The following is a 23,652-nucleotide window of genomic DNA, read 5'->3' on the forward strand; positions in this document are numbered from 1 at the left end:
GGCGTGAGTATGCAAATTAACCTAACAAAGATGGTGGGTTAATTTGCATACACAGGCATGGGGCAGGACACTTGCTATGATGGGGGACGGTGTGGGGCGGAGGGAGCTACAGGAGTGGCGCTCCGGCCAGAGCGAAGGCAGAAGGTGGTGGCTGGAGCGAAGGCCTGGGTCCCAGGTGCCAGAGGAAAACTGATGCCAGCAGCCAGGGGAAGGAAGGCCTATTCTTGCACGAATCTTCATGCAACAGGCCTCTAGTATCTTACTAATATGAGAAGAAACAAATTGAAGTACATCATTTTATAGCAAAAGGTAGTTAATGCAGTCTTCTGTCAATGCTCAAATTTAGCCTTCAAGTTACAAGATTTAAGGATGAATTTTTTTTAACAGACTGATAGTCATCATAACTTTATCAAAACCTGGGAATTAGGAAAGAAATGAAAATGTAAAGTTCAAATAAACGGAAAATTAAAAAGAAAGGAAAAATTAAAAACAAAGCAAATTGAATTTGAACTAGTATGAAGCTAATTGTTGTAAATAATTAAAATAAATTAATGTTGCAAATTAAAATCAGTAGCATTTGAAAGTTCCAACCTTCACTCACTCCCCTGGATGATCCTCGTGACAACATCATCAGTGGCCTTTTAACTCTGTCTGGGCCTTGGTCACGACAGTCCTGGCCAGCAATGAGAGACACAGGAGTGGACTGCAGCTTTGCCTTACCGTCTACCGTCTTTTCACAAGTTTGTTTGAAAAGAAATGACCTGTGGAATCACACTTCACTGTGAGTGGCACCAAGTGTCCTTCCGAAGGGGCCTTGGCCACCAGGTGAAGACCATCAGCACTCTCCCTCCAGGGGGCGCCATCCCCACACAGTCCCTGTGGGCCAGCCCAGGGAGAGGCAGGTGCTCAGCGTGACTCAGACTCCTGCATTTCCTACCGAAGAGATTCTTCTGTTGATGAGTTAAGATAATATTTTTTTACATTTGTTACGTCATGCTTTTTCTCATACTTACCTGTTGGAGAAATAAATTGGAATGCTGCCTCATGAAAGTAAAATTTGGCATATGGCACAATATATAGTAAAAAGATAATTTCACTGATTAAAAAATTACCTTATTAATATTGGAACTATTAATAGTTTGTGTCTATTCAGCGACATTCTATCTACTCATCGTTGGTGTCCAACAATAATAATTATTCATAGAATCATGGTTTCCCCACAGCAACCACATGAGTGGATAATCGTGTATTTCACCCTTTTCATAGATGAGGAACCTGAGCCTTGGACTGACAGGTAGCTCTCTGAAGGTCACATGTGCAGCAGAAGGTTACAGTGTTCCCCTGCATCTGCCTGGGCACATGTGCCCGGGGCCTGAGTCTGAAGGCCCGCTCCCGCCGGGGAGAGGCAGTGGACTCGCACACGGCCGCTCTCGGTGGCCTCTCAGCGCTGCCCTCCTCACACTGACTGCTCCTGCCCCATTTCTCCTCTGCGCCCAGCACCATCGCACATTGTCTAGACTGGCTTCTTCGCCTCCATGGTTCCCCGGGATGTAAGCGCCGTCCTGTGTTCACGAGGCCCCAGCCATTAGCACAGAGCTGGCGGGAGGCCCTGAGAGCTGCCTCCTGAGCCAGTGAAGACAGGGCGTGCCCGACAGGGTCCCTTCCCGACCCGCCTCGGTGCTGGTGCTGGTGCTGGTGCGATGGGTGGACTGAGGGCTTAGAATTGTCTCTGGGAAGTGAAACTAAGGATCATCTTGGCTATTTCTCTCTGCCGCTATATTTTCTACCTTGAGCTTGTATGACTATATAATTAAATTTTTAAAGGAGCTAACTTTTATGACATATAGAAAAAAACTAAAGGAGAAATGCTGAAGTCATTCTATAAGGTACTTCTAGGTCTTCCCTCTTTCACAAGCTTTGTGTAATATTACCACTGTTGCATTTTGAAGACTTCTTTAAAATGCATGTTGATGTAAGAATAATACAGTGCCTTACATGTCAGTTCAAAAACAAATGATCTCTGTTTCCACAAACAGTGGGCTTGGACGCCCTGGTTTGGGGCGCGTCAGCCTTCACGTTGCACCTGCATCTGTGGCCTTCTTACCCACTCAGTCACTTCCCCTCAAGCACTGCAGCGCTGTGTGGTCAGCCTTTGGAGAAAGGTCGGGTTGGAAGATGGTTTGGGTGTTGTTGTTAATCCTCAGTCGAGGACATTTCTCCATTGATTTTTAGAGAGAGCGGAAGGGAGGGGAAGAAACAGAGAGAAACATCGGTGTGAGAGAGCCACATCGATTGGTTGCCTCCCTCGTGTAGCCCAACCGGGCCGGGATCAAGCCTGCAACCGAGGTACGTGCCCTTGACAGGAATCGAACCCAGGACCCTTCAGTCCACGGGCTGACGCTCTAGCCACTGAGCAAAACCGGCTAGGTCGGGAAGGAGGTTTTTGAAATATGACTTTTGTTTTTATACAGAAAAGATCTTACTTAAATGTGGTAACCTGTGAAGAATGCTCAATATCATTCGTCATTAGTGAAATGAAAATTAAAGCCACAATGATATCCACTTACACACATTGGAATGGCTAATGGTTTTTTAATTGGCAATATCAAGGACATAGAGCAATTAGGAATATCAGACATTTTTTGGCGGGGTTTCTTATAAGTTTAAACATGCACTTATTACTCGACCCAGCACTCTCATTCCTAGAGTTTATTTTTTTCAAGAGAAATGAAACATATGTCCACACAAAGACCTGTATGCAAATGTTAGAGGATTTATTCATAATTGCCAAAAACTGGAAACAACCCAAGTGTCCACAGAATGGGATACTGCTCGGCAACAAAAGGGAACAAACTACTGATGTGCAACAATGTGGCTGAATTTCAAAGGCAGGCTCTACGTGAAAGGAGCCGGCACAAAAGGCTGCAAATGCACGACTCTATTGATATGACATCCATCGGAGAAGGCGGGACTGGGAACGCATCAGATCCAGGGCTGGGAGTGGCAACTTTCCGTCATGATAGAAATACCCCATGTCTATGCTAATGGTTGTAGGACTGCCTATGGCTGTTATTGTATGTACTTTCTAACTCAGTAAAGCCGACTTAAAGTAATATTATGTAGGCCCTCGTCCGGTAGCTCAGTTGGTTAGAACATTGTCCTCAGACACCAAGGCACCAAGGTTTCGGGTTCAATCCCCAGTCAGGGCACATATAAGAAGCAATCAATGAATGCATAAATAAATGGAACAACAAATCGATGTTTCTCTCTCTCTCTCTCTCAAAAGAGTAATATGTAGTAGATGGATGTAGAGAGTGATGAACATCTTTGACTAAACAGCAAGATAAGTGCTTAGTTCTCTAATTGACAAATATATTTATCATGATATGTAGCTAACTATCTATTGTGTGATTTGTGCATCTTTTTGCCCTCCTGGGCATAGGGAATAATAATACAGAGCCTTTAGTTAATGTTCATGGCAATTGCTGAGTGGTTGAAACTGAGGAGCAGAATTTCCTATGCGAGTGGAAGCATTTAATAGTTAACCAAAGCAGGAAGCTTGGACTGTGGGTGGGAACCAGCAGAGGTAACTCCTGGGGACAGGTGAGACTTCGCGGTGACCCTCTGGAGGAACGAGGGTGACTGGAATGGAGTCCAGCTCCTGCTTCCTCTGGCGGCTGCTCGCGCCTCGCTCCCGGTGGGTTGGAGCCTGACTCGCTTGGTGACCAATTTCCCGAAGCTGGTGTGCCAAGATGAACCCACTTGAAAACTGGGCTCTTGGTCTTGGCTGCGAGGCCGTCCAGCTGAGGTGGGTGGCCCCGCATCTGCTGCCGCATTGTGCTGCCTGCTGCTCCATCTGCTTTCTGTCGGAGCCGGTGCCAGCGAACCACTGATCTATTAGAGAAACATGGAATCGGAGCGCACGCTCATCCTGGCTTGGCCTCCTGTGCTGCTTGGCTCACACGTTTGGTTTTTGTTTATTGGGGGCGGCGGGCGGGGGGGGGGGGATACGCTATCAAGTAGGCAAAGAGTCGGGGGCATGAAGCATTTTTCACTCCTTCCCACACATTTTTAAAAGATGATGGGGAAAATCCTGTTAATGGTTATCGATAACAGTTGTTGGTGGTGAGAGTTCCTACCATTCAGAGGTGACTGCCCAGCACTGGACCGTCAGTTTCTGCCTGTGCCATTACCAGCATGACTTACAGACGGCCAGACGGATGTCCAAGAGACTGAGTAACTTGTCCCCGTTATGCCGCTGGGAAACATCAGAACCGACATCTGAACCCGGATTCTGGAGCCCGTGCTGTAGTCACTGCTGCCCTGAGCCGTCGGAGCTTTAGAGCCATTTTCCTGTGGGCACGCAGCACAGCCTCAGCCTCCAGGGGAAGAGAGGGGGACTGCATTTCTCCCACCAGGTAGAGGCCTCTGTGCCTGGGACATGGGAACTGACGTGGGACTCGCCACGTGCCGCAGTCAGTGGCTTTCCGAGCACGTGTGTGTACGTGTTGCAGGCACAGTGGCTGTGCTCTCATGGTGACCACCGGGCCCAGAGCACTTCCTGCTCTGAGACAAAGTGCAGCTGCGGAATTGAGCAAAGGCCTGAGGCGCAGCTCCTCTCCCGTGCAGACGTGCCTGGGAAGGCGGGGAGCAAGCTGCAGGTGACAGCATGCGGCCGCCGCTCCTGTGTTCACCAGCTGCAGCCCCTCTGCCCGCTGAGCCCGGGGCGAGCCCGAGTGGCGCACCTGTCGGGCCCGCTGTGCGCGAGGTCGGCAAAACCGGAGCCTCCTTCCCTGATGAAGCCGCCATGGGCCTCATCGGCCACAACCACGTCTGCACATCTGTTTTCTGAAACGAGTAAAGTGTCGTTGCATTTCCTTCGAAAGCAAAGAGGACATATGTTTTCACTGCATAAAGTTTCTTACCAAATGAGTCACCAAATGCGCGCTGGGGGAGGGGGGAAACAGCTAGAGAAGTAGCAGGGAAATGTGAATTAATTTCATTTGCATTCAAACTGTGAATGAGCTTCCTTGTTTTTAGTCAAGTGAGAGCCAGAAAGGAGCCTGGATATCACTGACGTCTCACATCCTGTGGGAGCCGGGCCTGTGAGGTCAGAGGGGAGGAGAAGCCTTGTCTGCTCGCGGGAAAGTTCTGGCTGCTGGGGCGCTGGGGGTGCAGGGGACGAGGCAGCCGCCCACGGCTCTGCGCCCTCCCACCAGGGTGATGCGCAGAAGGTGCCCTTTCCGCGGGGTGGTGACGGGAAGCAGACCTTCTGTGTGGTCCTGTGGGGTGGGCGATTCAGCAGCAACCTAAGAGCTTTTGGTAAAGATTGTGGAAGTGGATGCACAGTGAATGTTTTTTTCTTTTCCTTGAACAGTGTAAGCTGGTTGTTTCTGTAAAGGCAGAGGAGTTTGCTCGTGTGAGGAGCTGGCCAGAAGAGGCTGTCTCGTGCCCCTGGTGGCCCCTGCGGGGTTAACGTCAGCCTGTCCTGTTCCTTCTGGCCCCTTTCACTGTCCGGCTGCCGACATTGCCAGCGCCTCGCTGCTCCTCGTCTGCCTTTCCTCAGCCCTCCAGAGGGTGGTCAGGGTCAAGGAGGCGCTTTAGCAGGTCACTTTCTGTGCTGCGGGGCCCTTGGCTAGCCTGTCCCAGGATTGGTCTGCAGCAGCCGTCAGCAGAGTATGGCCCACTTTGGCCCGCTGCCTGTATTTGTGAATAAAGTTTTATTGGAACACAGGCAGGCCCAGTTGTGTATGCATCGCCTGTGGCAGCTTAGTTGTGACAGAGACAGCCTGGCCCACGAAGCCTATCCAGCCCTTTACAGCGGGAGTGCCGCCGTGGTCTGCGTGGACAGTGACCTCCGCGCCATCTGCCGTGATTCACGCACCAACGGACAACCAAGTACAGTGCACGTGATGCACCGGGCAGAGGGCCAGCAGCCGGCGGTGTTGGGAAGTCTGAATTTCTTGCACATTTTCAGGGGGATGCAGCTTCCTAGTGTGGACCTGAGAACGCCGGGTTTCATGATTATGAAGATACTGTTACATCAGTGTCGTTTTTCCTTCCGCATCTGAGCGGCCTGGGCTCTGAGCTGCACCCACAGGCTGCCTGGTGCCAGCCACGTGGCCCCGGACCAGCTGGACCGCCCTGCGCCTCAGGCGCCCCATCTCTGGAGTGCGGAGTGTAGTAACAGGAACCTCTCCTGCCTGAAGGGAGGATTGAGTGAGTTAATGCAAAGAACGTGGGGCTGAGTTTGCACACAGTAAATACCCGGTATCTGCTCCTCCTGCTCCTAATCAAACCCAGCTTCTGCCCAACACCTAGCGAAGCGCCTCCTCCAGAACGACGCCCGCCTGGCAGCGGGACAGGCCTGCGCAGGTGGCCTCTCCCCGGCGCCGCCGCCTCCCAGGGACGCGCTGCAGGTGTCTGCTCTCCGGCCTGTTGTCCGGGGCCTCTTCCGTCCGTGCCCTCTCCCCTCCTCTGCCGTGTTAAACCCCTACCACATGTCACAGCCCCAACAACTCTTCAGGCAGTCGGTGTTAGAGGGGCGTGTCTGTTCTACAGAGAAGAGAGGGAAACAATGAAAACAGCGGACCTGAGGCCACACGGACAGCAATGCAGAGCCTCACGCACTCCAGCTCGCCCCATCCCACAGCCTCCCGCGCGGCTCCTGATGCAGGCCGCCACCCACTAACCCATCCCACAGCCTCCCACGCGGCTCCTGATGCAGGCCGCCACCCACTAACCCATCCCACAGCCTCCCACGCGGCTCCTGATGCAGGCCGCCGCCCACTAACCCATCCCACAGCCTCCCACGCGGCTCCTGATGCAGGCCGCCACCCACTAACCCCACACACATGCTTAGATTGTGAGCTGCCTGAGTGCAGGAATTGAGTTGTATTTAACTCTGTATCCCTTGTGCCTAGAACACACATGTTGTATGGGTGAGGCAATACTTCCAGAAAGTGGTGGAACACTAGTTCTTGATTCTACACTCGTCTTCCCATGTGTGTTTTATTTCAACGGTCATTTATTGGAAGGCAGCGTATTTTATTGGTTAATTGCATGGGTTCCAGAGTCAGTGTGCTCGGACTTGAATCCTAAGCTTCTAGCTCTTGGTTTTCCTCAGTTGTCAGTGGAATCGTGGTCGCGTCTGTATTCCACATGGTTACCAGGAAAGGAAGGAAGTCGTCGACGCAAAGCCTTGCCAGCGTCTCATTCACAGTGTGGTTCAGCAGCTGTTACTGCTGGGCTGGCAGTGGTGTGCCTTTAATTGAGTTGGGTTTAATGTACCTATATTCAATCAACAAAAAGGTGTAGAGGAGAGGAAACAAAACCATGGACATGGAGTCCAGGCCATGGCAGCGGCCTTCTCCCCCCAGACCCTGTGCCCAGTGTGAGCGGGTGGGGTGGGGGTGGTCGGAGCTCCCCATCTCAGGCCCTGCTGCTCCCACGTGCCGCCACCTCACTGTGTGGAGTGTCATGCCACTGGTTGAAACTGGATTTCATAAGACCTGGCACCAAGCACAAACCAGCCCCTTTACCTGGTGCTCAAGCCAAAAAAAAGTGTTCCCTGCACCCAAGGAAAACGGACTGTGCTGGCCTCGTGGCGAGGTTCCGCGTGCCACCCCCGGGGGGCTTTGGAGCCTGGGCTTGGCCTCCTGTGCTCCCCTCTTCCACGCCGTCCTGAACCCTCCATCGGAACGGGGTGCGGCCCCGCAGTCCACTGCCGGCAGCGGGGCTGAGCGATGGCCCGGGTTGAAGTGCAGGAGCGGGAGGTGGGGGACATCCCTGGCCTGTTCGTGGACCGAGTTAACGATTAGCCTGGATTTGCCCTGCATGTCTCGCTGTCCTGGGTGGCTCCTGCCTCTGGAATGTGCAGAAAGAGCGTGTTTGAGGCTGCCCGCCTCGCGGCGCCCACAGGGAAGGGTTAATACGAATGACTAATGTTGTGTTGATCACGGTGTTGGACGGAAAGTTCCCAGTGAATGTTTCACAAGTCCGGGTAGTAAGTGAAAGGCCCTAATTTGTGTTTGCTTGCTTTTCGTTTAGGTAACTACTCCAGACCCCCTACGTATAGTGGGGTGCCCAGTGCAAGCTACAGCGGCCCGGGGCCTGGTGTGGGCATCAATGCCAACAACCAGATGCATGGGCCAGGGCCAGGCCAGCCGTGTGGTGCTATGCCCCTGGGACGAATGCCATCAGCCGGGATGCAGAACAGACCGTTTCCTGGAAACATGAGCAGCATGACCCCCAGCTCTCCTGGCATGGCTCAGCAGGGCGGGCCAGGAATGGGGCCACCGATGCCGACCGTGAACCGTAAGGCACAGGAGGCAGCCGCCGCAGTGATGCAGGCCGCTGCCAACTCAGCACAAAGCAGGTATGCCGTCGGGGCGGCGTTCTGGTGTGCGCGTGCGCGGGGCTGGGCGCCGCGGTCCCGGGTCACACGGGGGCAGAGCGGTAGCTAGTCGTTTTACTTGGCCGGAAGGCTCAGAAAAATAAGTGGCAGACCAGTTCTCTGAGGCACCAAAGAAGGAGTCTGAGTGGTGGGCGAGCCGGTTGTGGGCGTTATTTGAAATGGCTGTGAGTGGTCACTGAGCAGCCCCCAGAGCCCGGCCGAGGCGTGCCTGGGGTTCTCTCTAGCATAGCCAGGTTTGCGCAGGAAACCTCAAGCCTGTAAACTAGTTAAAATCTAAAACATTGAAAAAGATCGTCCCCCGTTTGTCCCCCCACCATAAAATGTTTACGACAAAGAAACTTTGTACGCATATGTGTATTGTGTGTGTTTGTCTAAGTGTGTATGTGTGAGATTCATGCTTCATATTCTTATGTTTTATTTTTTGGGGCATATCCATCTGTCCAAACCAAAATGAGGTTAGTAACGCAAAGATAGTATTTCAGAAAGTTTAATTGGATCCAGGAGGATTTTATCCTCAATTACTTGATTTCAATCCTGATTTTAAAATTAATTCTTGAAGTAAATACTTGACCTGTATAAAAATAACAGTGAATTTAAAAATTCAGAGGCCAAAATGAATGATTTCAGAGAAGCACCTGTATATATGTTTTATGTTTAACTTATGCTAAAATTCATTTAAAACAAAGTAAATTGAGCCCAGCTGGCATGGGTCAGTGGTTGAGCATCGACCTATGAACCATGAGGTCATGGTTCGATTCCTGGTCAGGGCACATGCCTGGGTTGCAGGCTGGATCCCCAGTAGGAGGCGTGCATGAGGCAGCCGATCAATGATTCTCTCTTATCATTGATGTTTCTGTCTCTCCCTCTCCCTTCCTCTCTGAAATCAATAAAAATATATTTTAATTAATTTTAAAAAAGCAAATTGAAAGATATATATGAAAATAGGGTACCTTGAAGAAAAGATAGAAGGTTTCTGATTTTTTTCCCCAAGGGAGATAAAAGCGTGCACACGCGCACGCACGTGTGTGTGTGTGTGTGTGTGTGTGTGTGTGTAAATGTGTTCCTTTGTTACTTTTCCTCTGAAGCTGCTATTTGGGAATGTTAGGGACCCCTCCAATCTTACTGTTTCCTCCAAATAATAAAAAATTTCCCTTGAGGAATCAAAATGAAAACCACTCCTCCTCTCTCCCCTCTCTCCTCCCCATCTCGCCATCTCCCTGTCATCCACGTTACAGTTAGGACCTCCTGTGCGCCAGCAGCGTACCTCTAACCCAGACCTGTGCAGACTCAGGGAAGGTTTCAATGAACCTGTCTGTGAGGACTGGTTTGACTGGTGTTTAAGTAGAAAGCACTTGATTGGATTTGATGCGAAGCCTTGGCTAGTGATCTGGGAAGAAGATGACCGTAGAGATGCTGATTAGAAACTCGTGCCCTGCTCCCCTTCCGAGTCAGTTCATCTGTCACTTTGCAGAAAGGCAGGAATCACTGTCATCCATGCATTTTCCTTCTATTTGCAATCGGGAGACCATTCCACCGCCTGCCTGCAGGCGCCGCCCAAGTGAGCTCTCCGGGAGTTCAAATGGACTGTATTTTTGACCAGAGTCAAAGCTGTACTTCAGAACTGAACCGAGATGAGATCTGAAAATCTTACTCTGTTCTCTCCTTCGTCCTCCCCCCCCCCCCCTTTTAAGGAAAGTACCCCATTCCACTGCAGGCAGCTGCATGGTACAGAGTGTTACACCACATCTGTGACCCTCCCCACCTGTGTGCAGCAGTGACAGGTGGACGGGTGTTCAGACTGTCGACAGAACAAATCCAAAGAAGTTGTTCTCTGTTCTGCTTTAGGCCACCATACATTAGGTCGCCTGCTTATCCCAGCCAGTCTGGGGCTGGCGGACGCCCCCTGTTTTCTTCCCAGCACCCCAACTATGGCAACTCTCAGGCTCCCATGATGCACCAGCCTGACCAGTACGGGTAGGTAGCAACAGACCCTGACTCGCTGGGGCCCTGGGCGATTTTAAACTGTTAATGAACGTGCCATCTGGCTGCAGAAGTAACACCCAAACCGAGCGAAAGTCCTCGACGGAGATCCACCTCAGAGGGGCTGTCCTGTTCCTTCCTGTGTGTTCGGTTCCGTGTCCATTACCAGCACTGTGCTGGGTTGGCAGCAGCCTGCATGCCGTCCCCGCTCTGTCTGCATGGCTATCGGCATGGCTTCTTCCCTCGTGCCTGAGACGAACCCACGTCTTCTCTGCGGAAAAGTAATGAGATGGCCTGCTCTGGTGTCGTCCCCCCTGTTGTCGTGTGTTGTCAGGTACTTGTGTTGTGTTATCATGACGGTGTTACTGTCACTCCGGCCACTCACCGACCGCTCCTGCACACCCTCACTTCCAGAGATTCCCTGGGGAAATACAACCAGATAATCCTACACAGAATTTCCTCTCTGAACACGGTGTTGCCGTATTACCAGTTACAACACAGGAATTACAGACAGCAACAAAAAGGGGCCCTGCCCTACCAGAAAACTAACATCAGGCGACACTATCTTAGGCCAGGGAATGCTTTTAACGTATGTTATCACTGAGTGACTACAGAGCGACATTTTTAAGATTATCCTACGTAGATTGAATCATGTGCACTAGGTACTTTCTGTAGAAACATACCACATTTTTGGTTAAAATAGGAAACTTGCAACTAGCTTTGTTTAAGGACTAAACTCATGCAAATGTGCTTTCACTAGTTACGAATGCGCGATGGCGAGCTTTTCAATAGTCTTTCTATTCAGGGTACATTTATTTCCACAGCGAGAGCAAATGGTAAGTTTGCGATTGAGAGTTCTAAATCCTGTCAACATGATCCTAAATGTAGGCCAACAAACAGAGAGCCCTATAAACATGACCCTAAAAATGCAATAACAGACAGAGGACGGGGCGAACACACGTTTGGGGAAATGGTCTTTTCCTCTCTTCCTTCCTGTGGCACCTTCAAGGTCACTGCTTGAGCCCGTGGGAAGGCGGCCGTGGGGAGAGAGGAGCATTTACATCAGCTGCTAATCCATAGGCTCCGTCCTTCCCGCCTCGGGAGTGCTCTCTGGCCCCACGCAGCTCGTCGCCTGTGCCTTGCCAAGCCACATTAAGCAGCTGTGTGAAATGAATTGAAATGGCATGCAGCAGCGTGCGGCTCCTCCGCTGGGGCAGAAAATCGATGTTAGCTAACCAGCACGTGGAGTCGGGGCCGCGCTCCAGCCAGCAGCGTGGCGAGCGTCCTGGAACACAGCACCTCCTCCCTAATAAAACCCGGAGGGGGAGGTGGGGGTCTGCGGGCCCCGCAGCCCCGCCCCGTCAGCTCTGCATTTTGTATTTCTTGTCTGCGGTGTCCTTTCCACAGAAGAAGGACACCGTGCTTTATGTCTCTGTTGAGTCATCCTTCCTTGGCACTTCGCAGGACACAGAACCTGCTGTGCTGTTGTTGGTGAGCAGGGCCTGGCTGTGAGAGTCCGTGTGGTGCGCGTGTGAGCTGTGGGTTCGGGAGTTTGGTTTTCACACGCTTTTGCGTTCCCCAACAGCTCGTGCAGCCAACTCCTGTTTGTGCTTTTGTCTTTGTTCCCCGTGGACAGCTGTCAGGTTAGGTTAGGTGGGCAGTTTGAAGAGCCAGTTCCTACCTGTCAGTCTCTCTCTGGGAGAGGAAGGAGGGCTCCCAGTTCCTTATGGCGACTCTTCTCAAGTAGAATCCCAGGGCCTGGAGCAGGAGGGAGGCTGAGGAAGGACTGATGACGAAGGCGGGCAGTGAGAGGCCGTGAGAAGTGGGGGCTCCTGTAAGGTGAGGTGTGGCGGGTGCGTGGGGCTTCCCCAGCTGGCGCAAGGGGCCTGGAGAGGACACTCAGGGAGCTGTTTGGGAGCCGGTTTACTGATTCCTTCTTTAAAAGGCAGTGCCACATGGACTAAGTCAAGGATTGTGTAGATGAGTTGTTTATTATTTTTCCCCTTTTGAGCAAAGAAACGCCTCGTTTTGGTTATCCTGGTAAGGGTGCGCAGTAGAATGTGGTGAATCGCGTTGTTCAGGTACTAAAGAAGCTGAGTGATAGTGTCCAGTGTTTGAAATTAACAACTTGTATCTGTTCAGGACTCTTCCCCGCCCCCACACACTGATAGACTTTTTACTCCGAAAAGGCATGTTTAACCTTTTGCACTCAGATGTCGAGTGTGACTCGACACGGTTAGCATCGGTAGCAGCTCGTATGTCGAGCCACACTCGACACGTAGTTTCACCGCGGGGGGAAGGGGGACTTTTGTCTATTTTTCCAGTATCTTTCCTTGTTTTCATTAGCATGAAAGGACAAGTAAAATCTAAATGCCGTCTCAACTGATGCCACCACCTAAGCTTATCTTTTGCATAGGCAGCAATCTTGAGTAGGAGGGTCCAAGGCATGAGTCGTGGCATCATGCCTTTTTGAGCTTGCATCATCTTCCCTTGGTAAAGAACCTTCCTTATCTTTCCGTCTGCTAGGTTTGTTTAGGTTTCTATTAGCATATCACAGATGTTGTCATGACACAGGGTTTAGTTGGGTGATTGGTTTGCCCCCTAGCAGTCGCACGTTCTGAGTGAATTTCCCCTCCTCAGGATGGATAAGTTTTCCAAAGACATAGAAAGCAGCGATGATGAATTTTACTTCGAAAACGAAGAAAAAAGTGAAAAATGTAATAGTGACGAAAGTGAGTTCTCCGAGGATGCGAGTGGAGATGATGAACAAATCGCTGGTCCTAGTGGAACTACAGAAAGGAAAAAGTCCCTTGCTTTGCCCAAAGATCTGGCTGAAAGTACTGACAGTGACAGTGACATTGAATTCATAAAGGCAAAACGAAGACGCACAATTGTTTATTCGAGTGAGAGTGATGGAGATATAGGTGATATCATTGAGAATTCGGGTATTAGACCCAGTGAAAGTTACGTTTCTAGAGGAAAACAGGAAAAAGAAAAGTGGACATCTACATCTGTGAATGACAAAGAGCCGAGCAGAATCCCTTTCTCCACTGGTCAGTTACATGTTGGACCTCAAGTTCCTTCTGGATGTGCCACACCAATAGCCTTTTTTCAGTTGTTTTTTACTGAGACGTTGATAAAAAATATAACGGATGAGACAAATGAGTATGCTAGGCATAAAATTAGCCAGAAAGAACTATCCCAGCGATCCACTTGGAATAATTGGAAAGATGTGATGATAGAGGAAATGAAGGCTTTTCTTGGTGTAATACTAAATATGGGTGTATTGATTCACCCCAACTTGCAGAGTTATTGGTCCATGGATTTTGAGTCTCATATACCATTTTTTTTATCTGTTTTCAAAAGAGAAAGGTTCTTGCAAATATTTTGGATGTTACACTTGAAAAACGACCAAAAGTCAAGTAAAGATTGGAGAACAAGAACCGAGAAGGTAAACTGCTTCTTGTCATACCTTGAAATGAAATTTAGGGAGCGATTCTGTCCTGGAAGAGAGATTGCTGTTGATGAGGCTGTTGTTGGTTTCAAGGGAAAGATACACTTCATCACTTATAATCCTAAAAAGCCAACAAATGGGGTATTCGTTTATATGTCCTCTCAGATTCAAAATGTGGTTACGTACATTCATTTGTCCCTTATTATGGAGGAATAACATCTGAAACGTTGGTGAGACCTGATCCCCCTTTTACTAGCAGAATAGTTTTAGAGCTTCATGAAAGATTGAAGAACTCAGTACCTGGTTCTCAAGGTTATCATTTCTTCACTGACAGGTATTACACTAGTGTCACTCTTGCAAAGGAATTGTTCAAGGAAAAAACACACTTGACAGGGACAATAATGCCCAATAGGAAAGATAATCCACCTGTTATCAAACATCCAAAGCTAATGAAAGGAGAGATGGTGGCTTTCAGGGATGAAAATGTAATGCTTCTTTCGGGGAAAGACAAGAGGATAGTCACAATGCTCAGTACATGGGACACTTCAGAGACTGAGTCTGTGGAAAGGAGAGTGCGTGCTGGTGGGAAGGAAATAGTTCTCAAACCCAAGGTCGTGACCAACTATACAAAGTTCCCCAGGGGGGCATATGCAGCTTCCTCCGTGCCTGGCCGCGTTAGGTCAGCAGGTGCAGGGGCAGGAATGGAGACAGCCAGCAGGAAAGCTTCAGACACAGAGAGGCTGTGGGCACCGCCCCTCACAGAGGCCTGTGGGCACCGTCCCCCCTGTGGGCACCGCCCCTCACAGAGCCCTGTGGGCACCGCCCCTCACAGAGGCCTGTGGGCACCGTCCCTCACAGAGGCCTGTGGGCACCGTCCCCCCTGTGGGCACCGCCCCTCACAGAGGCCTGTGGGCACCGTCCCTCACAGAGGCCTGTGGGCACCGCCCCTCACAGAGGCCTGTGGGCACCGTCCCTCACAGAGGCCTGTGGGCACCGCCCCTCACAGAGGCCTGTGGGCACCGCCCCTTACAGAGGCCTGTGGGCACCGCCCCTCACAGAGCCCTGTGGGCACCGCCCCTCACAGAGGCCTGTGGGCACCGCCCCTCACAGAGGCCTGTGGGCACCGCCCCTCACAGAGGCCTGTGGGCACCGTCCCCCCTGTGGGCACCGCCCCTTACAGGGCCCTGTGGGCACCGCCCCTTACAGAGGCCTGTGGGCACCGCCCCTTACAGAGGCCTGTGGGCACCGCCCCTCACAGAGCCCTGTGGGCACCGCCCCTTACAGAGGCCTGCGGGCACCGCCCCTTACAGAGCCCTGTGGGCACCGCCCCTCACAGGGCCCTGTGGGCACCGTCCCCTCACAGAGGCCTGTGGGCACCGTCCCCCCTGTGGGCACCGCCCCTCACAGAGGCCTGTGGGCACCGCCCCTCACAGAGCCCTGTGGGCACCGCCCCTCACAGAGGCCTGTGGGCACCGCCCCTCACAGAGGCCTGTGGGCACCGCCCCTCACAGAGGCCTGTGGGCACCGCCCCTTACAGAGCCCTATGGCAAAAGGGCCAGGAGACGTTCTGCTCAGAGTGACCGCCCATCACTCGCTGGAGACCCATCTGGAGAAGGTGCTGGCAGAGGTACCCTGCCCGTGCCCTGGCCGTCTCCGTCGTGGAGCTGTGAAGAGCATTCCCTTGGCCCTTTCTCTAAGGGGAAAGGAAACTGACCTGTGCAGAGGCAGTTACCACCGGGCCGGGGGTACCGATCCACAGCTGGAAAACCACTGATGGCTGTGGCTTTGGTGCTGGCATCGCACCCATCAGCTTCCCTTCAGGGAACAGGCTGTCTGGAGGGGAGGTCACGTTCACAGCCAGGGAGGACCTTAGAGAAAGACTCCAAGTGCTGGGAGGGCATTCCCCAGGCAGCGAGGAGGAACGAAAGGACCCCCTTTCCAGGCTGGTGTTTCCATCCGTGTCCCGGCCTTCCCTCCGGAAGCTCAGAGGCGCTGTGCCCGAGCCAGACGTGTGGTCTCCGAGCCTGTCAGCAGTCCGTGACGCCCCGCGATCCAGCCTCTGTGCACGCCGCCACCCAGGGGACACGGCGGTGCCCTCTTGTCATTCATCACCCAGTCCTGTCCCCTCCCGATCTCACGTAGCCCTCTCCTGCCCCACGCCTGGGTCCCGGCACCGTCCTCTCCTACCTAGACTGTCAGAGCCACACAACCCATCAGCCCTCCATCCCTTCCCCGCGCCCCCCCCCCCCCACCGGCGTCCTCCATCCACAGTCACAGAGCAAACAGCGCCTTTGAAATGCACGTTCCTTCTTGCCCTTTCTCCTGCTCACAACCTTCTAGTCTGTTAGGGTGCAGCCCAAACCTTACGGAACCCCAGCCTTGCGTGATGTGGCCCTCCTGTCCTTCCCACCTGTGGGCTCCCCGCGGACCCCTGGGTGGACCCCTCAGGTCTCGCGTGCCTTCCTCAGGGAGCTCCCCAGCACCTGAGGCCCTTACCCACAGCGGGGCCCTGGCGCTCACTCTCCGGTAGCTCAGTGTGCTTGGTTGGTGGTTTGGGCGACTACTGTGCCCTTTGCCCTCCCTCCCCCCCGCTCTCCTAAACACCCGTCTTGAACCAGTGATGGGAACTGTCAGCTCGATCGGAGGTGTTTCTGATGGATCTAGTTCTTTCCAGCATGCCTCCCTGAGGGAAGGGGGTGATAGTGTTTTAAATAGCACGGGGCTGTGTGTTTTCACAGGCCTCTGCAGTCGGGACTCGCGGGCATCCTGATCTCGGTCTTTGGTTGGCGATAGGAAGCACGGCCTTCGGGGTGGATTCCTCGCACAGCACCGGAGGCGGAGGTGCCGAGATGGCTTTGCCACCAGAGCCGCGAGCGCCTCTGTTCACAGTGCGGAGGGGCTAGCCGCACGGAGGGGGGCCGCTGGGGCAGCTGCTTTTCTCTCCACTGTGTTGCTTTGGAGACGTAGGGAGTGGTTTTCCCTTCTCAGATATCCGATTAAAAATAACCTCAACTGGCCGAAACCGGTTTGGCTCAGTGGATAGAGCGTCGGCCTGCGGACTCAAGGGTCCCGGGTTCGATTCCGGTCAAGGGCATGTACCTTGGTTGCGGGCACATCCCCAGTAGGGGGTGTGCAAGAGGCAGCTGATCGATGATTCTCTCTCATCGATGTTTCTAACTCTCTATCCCTCTCTCTTCCTCTCTGTAAAAAATCAATAAAATCTAAAAAAAAAAAAAAAAAAACTTGACATTCCTTATAAAAAAAAATAAAATAAAATAACCTCAACTGGAGGCGTCCAAGTGCCACTTAGGAAGAGGCACGGTGTGGGTGACGGGAGGCCCGTTTCGCGGTGGAGCGGACAGGGGAACATGGTTGTGTCGATGGAAGCTGTAGGGTGGGGCTGCTGTGATGTGCGTGGACAGTCGCTGTCTCCACGAACACGGGGCTGGAGTGGACTTTCCACGTTGGAGCTCCTGGTGTGGGAGCCCTTAGGTCTGAGTGAAGGAGGGCCCCAAAGTCCGTGTTTGCCTGGCTCATGCCTTTCCGGCCCCAGAACTCAAACCGCATCGCTAGGGACAGTCACATGGACAGCAACGATGTGGGCTGAGCAGGCGCTGCTCTCTGTTCATTCGGAACGAACCTCGAGTCCTGTTTTCGATGGATACGCTAGAACAGTTCGGAGTGAAACCTCTCTCCGTGTGTCTTTGCCTCTGGATTTAAATAAAGTGGCTTCACTCCTGTAGTGTTTGTTTCCAAAGCACTTCTGTCTGTCCCTGCTCTTCTCCAAGGAGCTGTACCAGAATCTGGTCTTTTCCAGGCGAGTCCTCACTTCCCTGTGTCACCGCTGGTGATGCTGAGACCATGTGGCCTGCACACTTCCTTGAAAGCACCACAATCATGTGCAGCCTGTTACGTTTACATTTGATTCTAATCGACTTAAAAACAACATATTTAGCCTAGCTGGTTTGGCTCAGTGGATAGAGTGTCGGCCTGTGGACTGAAGGGTCCCGGGTTCGATTCTAGTCAAGGGCACATGCTTGGCTTGCAGGCTCGATCCCCAGTAGGGGGCGTGCAGGAGGCAGCCGATTAATGATTCTCATCATTGATGTCTCTCTCTCTCTCCCTCTCACTTCCTCTCTGAAATCAATAAAAATATATTTTAAAAAACACACGATATTTAGATGGTTTCACTTAATGTTTTCAGCTTCCGGATTCCAGCCCCAGTGAGAGCAGTATTCGCCTTCCACGTGGACCGCTGGCAACCGTCTCTTTAAAACGTGTTTGCCTCTGGCTTTTCCCCAAACCAGGCCATGGTTGGCAGGTGAACGTGTGAGGTCTGAGCGCTCTCCGGAGTGACTGAGGGAGAACCGGTGGAAGGTTACTCGTGCCGTGGGCTGAGGAGCAGGACGCGGGCGCTTCCAGGAGGTGCGTCTGCAGCCCACGGCCTAGTCACCTGGTTTGTCCTTGGACGACGGCGCCTCAACCCTAGCATCTCATCCCACCCGAAAGCCGGTGTAAACGCAGTTGTGGCTATTCTGCAGGTCTGCGTGTTCAGATGACAGCCCCCCACGCCACACGTGGACGTGGACAGGTAGAGGGGGTGCCTGGCTGTATGGACACCGGCTGCCGGGAGCGCAGGCCCGTGGTCAGCACCTGTGGTTTGTGAGCGCCGCCCAGCAGTCCTTTCCCCAGCGCGCAGCCCTGTACCCGCCTTCGGGCATAATCACCACAAAACGTTATTTCTCACCGGTGAACAAATCCCCTCCCGGGCAGTTTGGGCGCTCGCTGCAGGTTAGGATCTGTGGCATCAGGCAGCAGCAACTGGGACAAAACCTTCTGTTCCCATCGGCCCTGGAAGCAGCCCAGTGGTTCCCGAGCCCCGAGTCCCGGGTTAGGTTTGACAGGGAGTGTTTCCCTCGTCTCAGCTTGTATTTTTGCCTGGTTAGGTGTGTTTTGCCTGCTCCTGTTTCCTTTGCAAAGAGGAAGCGTCTGGTGAGTGCCTTGTTCACCCTCACTCCGTTTGGACACTCGGACGTTGCCGAGGACTGAAGGGGTGGTGAGCGCTGTCCCTGGAGGGGGACCGACTTCCGAGGTTGCCGGGGTCCTGGTGACGGTGGCCAGCCCCACCACTTAAGAAAGCTTGTCGTCGTGGCCACAGAGTTGGCCCCGAGTTGGAGAGCTCGGCCTAGTCACCGAGGCCGCCACCTTGTCTCCTGCACAAAACACGTCTCAGTTTCCCAAGCTCGACGGGATGCCTAGCAAGCTCTTGTTTAGTGGGAAGCCCATCCTGCTTGCTCAGAATGACCAAGAGTCTTGGCAGTCATTTCCAAAACCACAGTGAGGAGGATTTCATCTGCGGTGACGGAAGACTGGCTCTCCCCGCAGCGAGACAGGTGGCCAAGTGCCCTGCGTTCCTGGGGAGACGCACTTCCCTCTGCGGCTTCTCTGCCGGGGCACCCAGAGGCTGCGGCACACAGGACAGACTCCTTCCCGGAAGCAGCGTCCACGGGGCTGTTTGTTTACCTCCGCCACCTCCCACGGTGGCCACCCCGCCGAAGGGTGCCCCTAGGAGGCCCAGAGAAGAGCGCCATTCTGGTGTAGCTTTCTCCAACCACAGATGAGTCCGCTAGACAAATAGAAAGTTCTCCAGGAGGCCGCCGTGTGGCATTGCACTTGTCTCCTAAGTGTTAGCAGTGTCAGAGGCCTTGGGAGACTGAGTGGGCCACCCGCCTAGCAGCAGGCGTGGGGAGTTCTACCACTTACTAGCTGTGTGTCTTTAGGCAGGTTTTTTAACGTCTCCGATTCTTTCTGTGCATGTGAGCATAATTCCACCCACCTTCCTCCAGGAATTTAAAAAATTAAATGTGCAAAGTGCCCAGAAAACATGGTATGCATATTTGCATGTACTTCACAAAGTATTCATGTTAAAGTCATTGTCAGTCCCTCCGTGTTTGTATGTAGAAACTGAGGCCCAGAGAGCCAGTGCGATTTGTCCCCAGATCCTAGGATCAGCGGAAGCCGTCCAGTGACAGTCACAACCCGTGCTGTTTAACCAGACCCTCAAAAGCTGCCGGCCTGGGTTCATCGAGGACGTTGCAACAGCAACCGGCATCCAGCACAGACATTTACAGCTTTCATTTTTTTGTTATTTTAAAGGTATTTTTTAAAACCTCTGTAATATCTACGTTCATCATCTTGTTATGATTGAAAAAGGGCAAGTGCAGACTGAAAATAGCTACACTAAGAGAATAGTACATTTAAAAAATTAATGGCCAAATTTTTTAAAGCTACCGTATAAAGAAAAGCTTGACTACAATGTGGAGTCTTTTAAAGATTTTGCCACAGGGAGAACTGTGGCAATTCCACAGAGGAGAAACCAAGATGGCGGCATAGGTAAACACCTAAACTGCTGCCTCGCACAACAATTTTAAAACTACAACTAAAAGACAAAACGGACATCATCCAGAACCACAGGAAAGCTGGCTGAGTGGAAATTCTACAACTAGAAGGAAAGAGAAAAGCAAACTGAGACTCAGAGGAGCTGCAGAAGGCAGAGGTACAGAGGTGCACGCGTGGAGAGGGCTGGCAACTGAGTACGTGGCTGGCTTTCTCAATCGGGAGGGAGACAAAAGCTCCCGACTGTTCTGAACTCCAGTTCCGGGCGAGACTCTGGGGACCCAGACTCATTCAGGGAGAAACTGGACTGTCTGGCAGCAGGCTAAACTCGAGGGCGGCTTTCTCTCAGAGGTGCTTACAGCAATTACCAAGGGACACTGAGACCCAGGGGCCTCTTAGGGCAGGGCTGATGGGAAGCCATTGTTGTCTGCTCCGCCCTGAGATTCCACCCCATCCAAGCTGAGCACAGAGGCTTTTGCAGTCTTGTCTCATAAGGGTGTCTCCAGCACAGAAGTTCTCCCATCGTAGACACAGCTGATCCTCACAGCCAATTGGCCTGGAGGTCAATTCCTCCTAGTGATACCAACAACAATCAAGGCTTAACTACAACAAGACTGTGCACACAGCCCACAAAGGGGTGCACCAAGAGTGTCCACCTCAGGTAACTGGGGAGGCTGAGCCACTGGGCCCTATAGGACACCTACCACACAAAGCCACTCTATCAACACAGGGAAGCAGCGAAAATGTGGAAACAAAGAAACATCACAAATGAAAGAAATGGAGGAAAGCAAACGACTGGATATAGAGTTCAAAACCACAGTTAAAAGGTTTTTCAAGAATTTTCTAGAAAAGGCCGATAAATTTAGTGAGACCCTCGAGGATATGAAAAAGGACCAACTAGAAATTAAGCATACACTGACTGAAATAAAAAATAATATACAGAGATCCAACAGCAGACTAGAGGACCTCAAGAATCAAGTCAAAGATTTGAAATACAAAGAAGCAAAAAACACCCAACCAGAAAAGAAAAAAGAAAATCCAAAAATATGAAGATAGTGTAAGGAGCCTCTGGGACAACTTCAAGCATACCAACATCCAAATTATGGAGGTGCCAGAAGAAGAGAGAGAACAAGATACTGAAAACCTATTTGAAGAAATAATGACAGAAAACTTCCCCCACCTGGTGAAAGAAATAGACTTATAAGTCCAGGAAGCGCAGAGAACCCCAAACAAGAGGAATCCAAAGAGAACCACACCAAGACACATCATAATTAAAATGCCAAGAGCAAAAGACAAAGAGAGAATATTAAAAGCAGCAAGAGAAAAACAGTTAGTTACTTACAAGTGAGCACCCATACGATTGTCAGCTGATTTCTCAACAGAAACTATGCAGGCCAGAAGGGAGTGGCAAGAAATATTCAAAGTGATGAATAGCAAGAACCTACAACCAAGATTACTCTACCCAGCAAAGCTATCATTCAGAATTGAAGGTCAGATAAAGAGCTTCACAGACAAGAAAAAGCTAAAGGAGTTCATCACCGCCAAACCAGTATTATATGAAGTGCTGAAAGGTATTCTTTAAGAAGAGGAAGAAGAAGAAAAGGTAAAGATAAAAATTATGAACAACAAATACATATCTATCAACAAGTGAATCTAAAAATCAAGTGAATAAAAATCTGATGAACAGAATAAACTGGTGAATATAATGGAATCAGGGGCATAGAAAGGGAGTTGACTGACAATTCTCGGGGGGAAAGGGGTAAGGGGGGTGCAGGAAGAGACTGGACAAAACCGTACACCTATGGATGAGGACAGTGTGGGGGAGGTAAGGGCAGAGGGTGGGGTGGGAACCGGGTGGAGGGGAGCTATGGGGGAAAAAAGAGGAACAATTGTAATAATCTGAACAATAAAGATTTATTTAAAAAAAATAAACACCACAAACCAGGAAAAACAAAAAAAAAGATTTTGCCATAGTGCTATCATCTTCTTTGCAGTAATTTTCCTGGGAAATTAAACCATCTTGCTGCTAAACCCTCCCCTCGCTCGCTCCCCATTACCTGCAGTTAGAGAAGTGCATTCGCCTCCTTTGATCAAACAGTACCCCTTGCACTCTGCAGGAGTGAAGAGTGTGTCTCAGAGTGTAGACACAAAACTAACCAAACTAAGTCACCAAAAGATAAGTTCATGAATCCGCGTGCTGCGGGGAGGGTGGCCTCAGGACCGGAGCCTGGGAGGGACACGGACAGCCAGGCGGGGCTCCCAAAGTCTCCAGCCGCTGGAACCCCGCGGGACGAGGGAGTCGGCCGTTCACTGTGGCTCTGATGCAGGAGCCTGGGTGTGGCTAACAGCCCCGGATTTCAGAATGTCAAGAAGGTAGAAGGGATTTTGGAAATGCTCGCTCTCATAGTCAGTAGATCAGAAAATTTAGGTCAAGGGATTTCTTTTTAAATAACCCTCCCACCCTGCTCATCTGTTTTGCATTTCTTGACTTCCGGTTTTTGATGGGAGGATATTAAGTTATGTTCATAAAGAGTCAGCTCTTTTAAAATGGTAGTTAATTTTGCTTGCTTTTGTAATTCCTGTTATTATTTCAAGTTCCCCCTTTCTTGCTTCTATAATCCCTATATAAATCTTGACAAGCTTAAAAATGTACAATTTATTTGTGAAGTTTATGATTTGGAATTTTAGGTAGAATTTTTGGAAATTTAGTTATTTTTAGAAATAACTACTTAGCAATAGAGTTCAGCCTCTCTCCAGAAAATACATGACTTTAAGCAAACATGAAACATACTAGCCCGCCCCTCGCATAGATGCACCCTGAGGAATGGCCACCAGGGCAAGCGCTGCCCGAGCGTGCTCAGTATACAGATGCGTGTGCTTTCTCTCCGCACAGGCAAGGCAGCTTCCCGGGCATGAACCAGAGCGGACTCATGGCTTCCAGCTCTCCCTACAGCCAGCCCATGAACAACAGCTCGGGGCTGATGAACACGCAGGCGCCGCCCTACAGCATGACGCCCAACATGGTGAACAGCTCCACAGGTAACCTTGGCGCCGGCCCGCGGCCGCCCTCCCCCTCGCCTAGGCCGCACGCGGGGCACCTGGCCTGCTCCAGCCTCCGTCTTGCGGTGAAGTGGGGAAAACACTGCTCTCTGCTTCTTGGAAACCTGCTCAGTCTGCTTGACAGTTTTAAGGCTTGAGGATTACATGTCCTATAAATTATGTGGACGTAGTTCAATGTCATTGGAGAGTGCTGCTGAACATACACACTAAGCTCTTTGGGGGGAGGGCATCCTGGGAGTATGGGGGCCCACACTGTCTGTTCTCACCGGATGGTGGTGGGCAGATGTGAACGTCCTGCTTCAGAGGAAATGACTGGGCAGAGTGGGGTCCCTTTTCCTTCGGGAAG

At 51.5% G+C, this 23,652-nt stretch overlaps 1 protein-coding gene across 1 annotated transcript in view; it reads left to right on the forward strand.

Moving 5' to 3' along the window:
* ARID1B (AT-rich interaction domain 1B) overlaps window positions 1–23,652 on the forward strand; it is a 357,127-nt gene that overhangs the window by 298,965 nt on the left and 34,510 nt on the right. The window contains exons 8-9 of the mRNA XM_054722446.1: window positions 8,050–8,377; window positions 23,140–23,285. Of these exons, the coding sequence (XP_054578421.1) occupies window positions 8,050–8,377; window positions 23,140–23,285 (474 nt within the window). The remainder of the gene's footprint in view (window positions 1–8,049; window positions 8,378–23,139; window positions 23,286–23,652) is intronic.

Source organism: Eptesicus fuscus, chromosome 10 (assembly GCF_027574615.1).
Source record: "Eptesicus fuscus isolate TK198812 chromosome 10, DD_ASM_mEF_20220401, whole genome shotgun sequence".
Classification (NCBI taxonomy): domain Eukaryota; kingdom Metazoa; phylum Chordata; class Mammalia; order Chiroptera; family Vespertilionidae; genus Eptesicus; species Eptesicus fuscus.